Source organism: Natator depressus, chromosome 2 (genome assembly GCF_965152275.1).
Source record: "Natator depressus isolate rNatDep1 chromosome 2, rNatDep2.hap1, whole genome shotgun sequence".
NCBI lineage: Eukaryota > Metazoa > Chordata > Testudines > Cheloniidae > Natator > Natator depressus.
The window spans coordinates 42,927,992-42,935,106 of NC_134235.1; the positions used below are offsets into that span (position 1 = coordinate 42,927,992).

Genomic DNA, 7,115 nt, shown 5'->3' on the forward strand with positions numbered 1-7,115 from the left:
AGAGCTCCCTCCCAGCACATGCACACTACCCCCACAGAAGTTGGCAAAGGAAACATGGAGCAGCGTAGGACATGCCAGGCATGCGCAGTTGTGAACCAAGCACCGGTGAAAGGGGAAAGCAACGGCAGCCGCGAAAAGGACAGACGCGTGCGTACTGAGGTTCCATGCACCCGCCGCCTATGAACTAGCACATGCGCAGTGAGACTCGGTGATGACCGTTGGAAGGCACGCACACATGTACACGGGTTCCGATTACAAGAAGAGGTTGCAGTGACACTCTGCCATAGGAACCGAGTTTGCACATGCGTAAAGATAAGCCTGGCGTAAATCACTCGGGCGGCAGGAGGCTGCAAGGTCGCGCATGTGTAGTGTAGGCTGAACTGTAGCGTGGGGGGCGCGCATGCGTGTGGGCTCGGTCAGTTGGGAGAGGGGAAAGAGAGGGACGACGCCATCTTGTTGCTGCTTCTCCGGAGCTGCAGGGACACCGAGCGAGGCGCTCGGCGGGGAGCCTCTCTCACGTGTAGCGGGCAGCGGTGTGTACGGTGGGTGGGGCGAGGGAAGCGGGCTGAGGGTGATCCGCTTTCCCCGGGCAGTGCTCTTGGCCGCCCGCCCGTTCCCGGGGCGGAGGGTCTGCGCTGGGAGATGGCCACGGGGCCGGAGAGACGTTGCCGGTTTCTCCAGCTGTCTAGGCGGGCTCCGCTGGAGTCCTGGCCTGGTCCCTGAGATGCTGTCGCACATGGAGGCCTATCGGCCGCTCCGGATGGTCCTCCTCACCTGTGAGCCTGGATATCCCCCCCCCCGGCTCCCCCCTTGTGTTCCCCCCGCCCCGGTGCCGCGGGGAGGCCGGGCTTGTTCTCCGCAGGATCGGATCACAAACGGCCTCTGGCGGGACTGGGGCGCACCTGGCATGGGGGGAGCGGCCCCTCCGGGCCCAGTTGGCCTCTGGACGGAGGATCCCGGCGAACGTTCGGGCTGGTGCTGGAGGCGCTCAGGTCGTGCCCGCTTGGAGGCGGAAGGTGCTGTGCTTTCTAGGCTTGTGATGCGTCGGCAGTGTCCCTAATCGGGTTGAGGAGTGCGGGGATGCTGACTGAGGCCTTGAGTTTGTGGGACCGCTCTCTGGCTCAGGCTCGACACCTACTGTCTTCGCCTAAATAGCAGCGCCTCGCCGAAGCCTTCCGTGCAACGGGTCTGTCTACAGACTTCACTCAGCTGTTGCTCCAGTGAAACTAAATCTCTCAGTTGATAAACTTCTTGCTTTGACTGTTAAGTCCATTTTTTGCCAGCAGCTGAGATAGGGAATGGCTTACCGACTTACCAGTTTTTTTTAAGTAAAATTCATAAACATTGTTCACCCACTTTAGTTTATTTAGTTTCAGTTAATGTCATCATCCTCTGGCTTATGCTGGGGTTTTCTTCAGCTGTCCTTCCCAGACCATGATTTGATTGCATGGGATCTGGGTATGGGAAATTATACAGTGATAAGTAAGCATCAGTGTTATGGAGACCTAGTTTTATGAAATGTTTGATTCTTTTTTATTGGTAGTGAAAGTGAGTATGGTATGAGGTTTTGCTAGGTAATGAAATGAAAGTATGGTCCTAGTCTTGTGTACTTCTTATTGATGCTTTTTTGAAGATGATATTGTTTAATGAAGCCTTTGTGCTTTGAATTGGTGAGTATGTAGGGCTTTCCCAAAAGCCTTATCCATTTATCTAAACATTTGTTCTTCTTTGGCGGCCTCATTCTACTGCTGATTTGAACTTGCATGTGTTTAAAAAAAACTTTTTTTTTTTTTAAACTACATTTCACTTCTTTGGGTTATTCATTTAAACCATCTAATGACTTGTCTATATTTGTTACCATCTTTTGATTGTTTGGATGAACAGCTAGCAAAAATTTATTAGATTAACTTGCATTTCTATCTGTGGAACAGTTTAACATTGATTTTATTTTATGTGGTGATCTGAAATTAACTTGACTGGTTCAAGCGCGAGAAGTTGTGTATTGTGTCCATGGTGTATGATGGGCAAACTTGACAGTTGTCATCACAGGAGTACTGAGCATACCTGGTTCTGTGTTGACGACAAAATATTGGGAAATGATTTTTGGTCATAGGAACGCAGAAAGGTGCTAGAAAACTGCTGAAATACTACATCAGGATGCTACATGAATTAGTGGGCAAATGGATTTGACTTTTCAAGAAACGAAGGCCCTTTCAGAGAATTCTCTCTCCCGTTGAATTCTTTCCTTGCACGTTGGCATTGCTGTTTCATCTATTGAGAAGATAGCATATACAAATGTGAGGAGCTGTTTATCTACAAGTGCAATGATCAAACATTCAGTCTTTCTAGCTTACAGACTTGTCTATAGAAAGAAAGTATTCAGACAGTTTAGAAGTAAAATAAGGTCTTTCAGCTACAGAAATTTGGGCTTTTTTTGTGCTAATTCAGGTGAAGTGATCAGCTTTTGTGATTAGTAGATGTAAGTGGATCAGAAATCTGAAAAATTTAAGTGGTCAGTATGGTATCTTATATTTTTGATAAACTAGGGCTTTCTGTATAATGTGGTAGCATTCTTAACTACTTGTCAGTAGTAGCTTGTTTAAAAAAAAGAGTAATAATTTGGTAGTGCATAGGTTTGCCTTGTTTCTGTAACATAGCTGTGTTATATAATCCTGTAGCTTGTCAGAGCACATTCAGTGGTTCTTGGTTGCATGTTTGGAAAGCAGCAAGCAGTGCGGGGGGGAAAGCCTTGCAAATGAGATTTGTTTGTAAATTCATGTACTCGTTGAAATCTGTTTGGAATTTTTGGCTCTTTCATATGATTGTCTATCTTCAGTGCAATATTGGACTGGTGGTGATTAGCATGTTTTGTCGTGCACGTCAAAAGCAGGTGGATATCAGAAGAATTGGACATGTAATCTTGAGCTGGATTTATACACCTTTCAAGGAATGAAGTAACAGAGGGTTTTCCCTCTACCTTATTGGCAGTTCTGTTGCATTTCAACAGTTCAGTGTGGCACAATTGATGACCAGTTAATCTCAGCATGTTTACATCATTTGCAGACGTCACCCTTAACATTTGAATTTTCTTTCCTACATCTAAAACGGATTCACAGACAGAGATGCAGTGCATAGCAGTGTGCCGAAGTACAGTATGTCTCACTTATATTTCTCTTGGAACAAGGAAGGAATTCTCCATAGTTCTCAAAATTGTGGTTTCATTACAGTGCTTGGCTGTTAATGTTATCCATTGATATGGACATGCCACAGTAACGTCGCACAATATGTAAACCAAAATACAAATATCAGCCATTAATTATGTTTCATTTTCTTTCCACAGTTAAGTTGATTTTACAGAATTTATCAGGTCTTCCAAGCAAAAACAGGTAAGCTGCCTAAAGCTTAATGCTTATCACTGAATATTGTCAAAGATCACGCACGGCCTTTTCTCACATACTTATGACTGGGAATTAGGACGTACTCTCCTGAGTGCATGTGGCTGCTGCAGTTAGCATCCTGACTACTTGAAAGAGGCAACGTTGTTGAACGCTGAATAAACATATCCATTGGTGAGCAGAACTGGTCAGTTGATAGATCAGCTTGTCTGAAAGTCTAAATTCATCATTGTTGATGAATTAATTCTCAGTGAAGTAGTTATTCTTTTTTGTCTGTAATCTTCTACCTAGACTTCACAGTGCTATGATGGAAAGTGTCCCGTTAACACTAAAACAGAAGATTTTGGTCCTTAGTATCAGGTAGAGATTTCTGGCAGGTAACAACCATGCCATGAAGGACTTGAGGCATTCCTTACTTATCTTGGATCGTGAGAAGAGTGACTTACGTGGATTTTGTTGCCCTTAAGATAGGGAATATTGACAGTTATGTGCGTACATCCAGGTGGAGTAGCTAATTGTTCTGACTACTTAATCAGCTTTAAGATTAAAACAGGGTCACTGATTGATTTGAATTTGAGAGTTTTTGATTTCATAAATCTGGATTGATTGAGGCAGGGACCTTCCTTAAAAAGGCTCTAGCTTAAGTATTAAGATACTGTAATAGATGAGTACTAAAGACTTGCTATCATGTGTACCTTTTTGTCTGCAGGTGATTTTTGCTGTGGGTTGAGCTCAGAATGGCTGTAGTCATCCGTTTACAGGGGCTTCCTGTTGTTGCGGGTCCTGCAGATATTCGCCGTTTCTTCTCGGGATTGAATATTCCTGATGGAGGAGTGCATATTATTGGAGGAGAAACTGGGGAGGCTTTTATTATATTTGCAACAGATGAAGATGCACGACGTGCCATGAGCTGTTCAGGAGAGCTTATCAAAGACTCCCCCATAGAGCTCTTTCTCAGCAGCAAGACTGAAATGCAAAATACAATAGAAATGAGCCGGAAAAGATTTGATCGTGGGGGAAGAGAACCAATGTCTGGGTCTAGACGAACAGGTGGTAGTAATTCAGGTGCATCAGGTGTTGGGAACCTTTCAAATTTAGTTGCAGCTATTACAAAAGGAATAAATAAATCTGGCTATGTTCCATCAAATCACCCAGAGTCTGGCTTTCATACCAATGGCACAAGACATGGTGATCCAAGTATACCTAAATCAAACTATAACCAGTCAAGAAAGGAGTCACTGAGTTCAGATGATATTTATTTATTTCTACATGGCATACCGTACTCTGCAACAGAAGATGAAGTACGTGCTTTCTTTTCTGGATTACGAGTAGAGGGAGTAATCTTTATAAAACGTCGCAATGGCCTAAATAATGGTGATGGTTTGGTAAAATTTGCTACACCTCATGGTGCCTTAGAAGGACTTAAACGTCATAGACAATACATGGGTCCAAGATTTATAGAAATAAGTCCAGCTACTGAAGAACAGTGGATTGAATATGGTGGCAGGGTAGACATGAAGAATGAGATTGCTCGTTACTTAAGCAAAGAACGGTCTCCAACAAGAGGTTCAAACTATACTCATTCAAGAAAACATTCTCATTCAAGATCTCCTCCAAGGAGACGAACGCGCTCTCGTTCACCTCGTGGCCAGGAATTTTACTTACACTTAAGAAATCTACCTACCTATCTTGAGAAGAAAGATCTGAGAACTTTCTTTGGAAAGCTGGATGTGTCTAACAACCAAATCAAGTTTTTACTGGACAAGCATCAAAGGAGGACAAGAAATGCGTTTTTGATGTTGAAGAATCAGAAAGATTTTAATATTGCTCTGGAACATCACAGGATGTCTCTTTTCAATCGTCCTGTTTACATTTTTCCTATTTCTAGAAGATCTATGTTGAAACTAATTGAGTCATATGAGAAGAAGAGCTCACAAGAAAGCGATCGGCCTGGACAGGCTGTATCGGAAAAAAGTTATCGGGAGGGGCATTCTGGCCCAAAGATGTGCATATATATAAGAAACTTTCCATTTGATGTGACAAAAGTTGAAGTACAAAAGTTCTTTGCAGGATTTGCTATTGATGAAGATGATGTCTACTTGCTTTATGATGACAAAGGAGTTGGGCTGGGAGAAGCATTGGTAAAATTTAAATCTGAAGAACAGGCAATGAAAGCAGAAAGTTTAAATCGTCGAAGGTTCTTGGGAACAGAGGTACTATTAAGACTTATATCTGAAGAACAGATGCAGGAGTTTGGTTTAAATGTTCCACCATCAGCACCAAGTGGAAAAATGCAGGTTCATTCACAAGCATATGACAGAGGTGAGCATTCCCGTCCAGCTGGTTCACCACCTGGACAACCACAAGGACTACCTATGCACTCATTTGGTCCTCCTGGGAGCTTTAGGCATCCTCCTGATGTTAGACGACCCCCTGAGGATTTTCGAGGTCCTCCACCTTTTATGGATTTTGGTGGTGATGGCGAACCTTTTGGTAGGATGGAGTATGGAAACAATAACATGGGAGGCTTTTCTGAGGGAAGATTTATGTCCGATCCAAATTTCAGTGGTGGTTCTGATCGTGTAACTCCTATTAGATTAAAGAACTTGCCATTTAGAGCCACCCCTAATGAAATTTTGGATTTTTTCTATGGCTATGGTGTCATTCCAGAGTCTGTTTCTATACAATGTAATGAACACGGATTACCTTCAGGTGATGCCATTGTTGCTATGACAAATTATGAGGAAGCAATGGCTGCTATTAATGAGCTAAATGATAGACCAATTGGCCCACGCAAAGTTAAGCTAAGCTTGCTTTAAAGAGAGAAAATGTTTCTCAAATTAAAAATTCTAGACATCACAGTATTGATGCAGTAAGATGGTTTCTTATTTACAATTTTTTGTTACTGGAAGATGCAGAAGAAACAGTTTCCATAAACAGAGGACGTTGTAAATAGTGTCATGTTTAGTTATTTTGCATTGGTTCAAATTGACATCTGTAGGGTTTTTTAGAAGACGTCTTAGAAGTGTATTATGCTTATTTTTATGGCAGATGGAGAGATCAGTAATCCGAATGGATTGTCTGTTGACTTGTAAGGTGCATATCTTGATATTAAGATATACAAACGTGGAGTTGTAATGCATTTGGGGGTTTTTAGTTTTGCGTTCGTTCCATGGTTCTATGACTCTGCAACATTTGAAAATGTAAAACTGCTGGTTGACTTGGTTGTACAGACTGGTCAAAGAGAACAATTTCAGTGCCACCTTCATTAGTAAATATCCTTGGGGCTATTGTCAACCCTATATATGTAGAATAGGTAAACTGTAAACATGAGTGAATTTCTTATGTAAACTGTTTAGTCTTGTTCAGTTTCATGTGGTCGCAGACATCTCAAGTTATTCTCATAATTAGTTTCCTGTTCATGTTAGCTGTCTGTGCAACTTTTTTAAAAAAATAAAAATAAAAGGCTTTACAGCTATGTGGATTACCTGTTTAAAATTTGTGTACATTTATTCATTGAACCCTTGGTCAGAATCATGCTGACCATCTTTCATAGAAGGGGTGAAAAATGGATATTCAGTATACACTGTTCTTTGCACATGTTGGTCAGTTTTGGCTCTAAAACTGGTTCTCAACTTATTTATCATTGTGGGCCACAGGTTGAGAACCACAGTGTGCACCCCTCCCCCCCAACTTCCCATAGTCCCCTATGCACAGTGC

General features: G+C 42.6%; 1 protein-coding gene across 2 annotated transcripts; it reads left to right on the forward strand.

Moving 5' to 3' along the window:
• Window positions 1–412: 412 nt before the first annotated feature.
• On the forward strand, window positions 413–6,881 carry RBM12B (RNA binding motif protein 12B). Of its 2 annotated transcripts, none has more exons than XM_074944100.1 (3): window positions 413–533; window positions 3,341–3,386; window positions 4,105–6,880. In XM_074944100.1, the coding sequence occupies exon 3, from the start codon at window positions 4,133–4,135 to the stop codon at window positions 6,212–6,214; it is 2,082 nt and encodes a 693-aa protein (XP_074800201.1). In that variant the 5' UTR covers window positions 413–533; window positions 3,341–3,386; window positions 4,105–4,132; the 3' UTR covers window positions 6,215–6,880. The 2 variants fall into 2 exon arrangements, with proteins under 2 accessions (XP_074800201.1, XP_074800202.1); XM_074944101.1 differs by having other exon boundaries at window positions 438–542; window positions 4,105–6,881.
• Window positions 6,882–7,115: the final 234 nt, after the last annotated feature.

Coding starts and splice junctions, on each gene's coding strand:
- RBM12B (XM_074944100.1), top strand. CDS start 4,133: ATGGCTGTAGTCATCCGTTTACAGGGGCTTCCTGTTGTTGCGGGTCCT.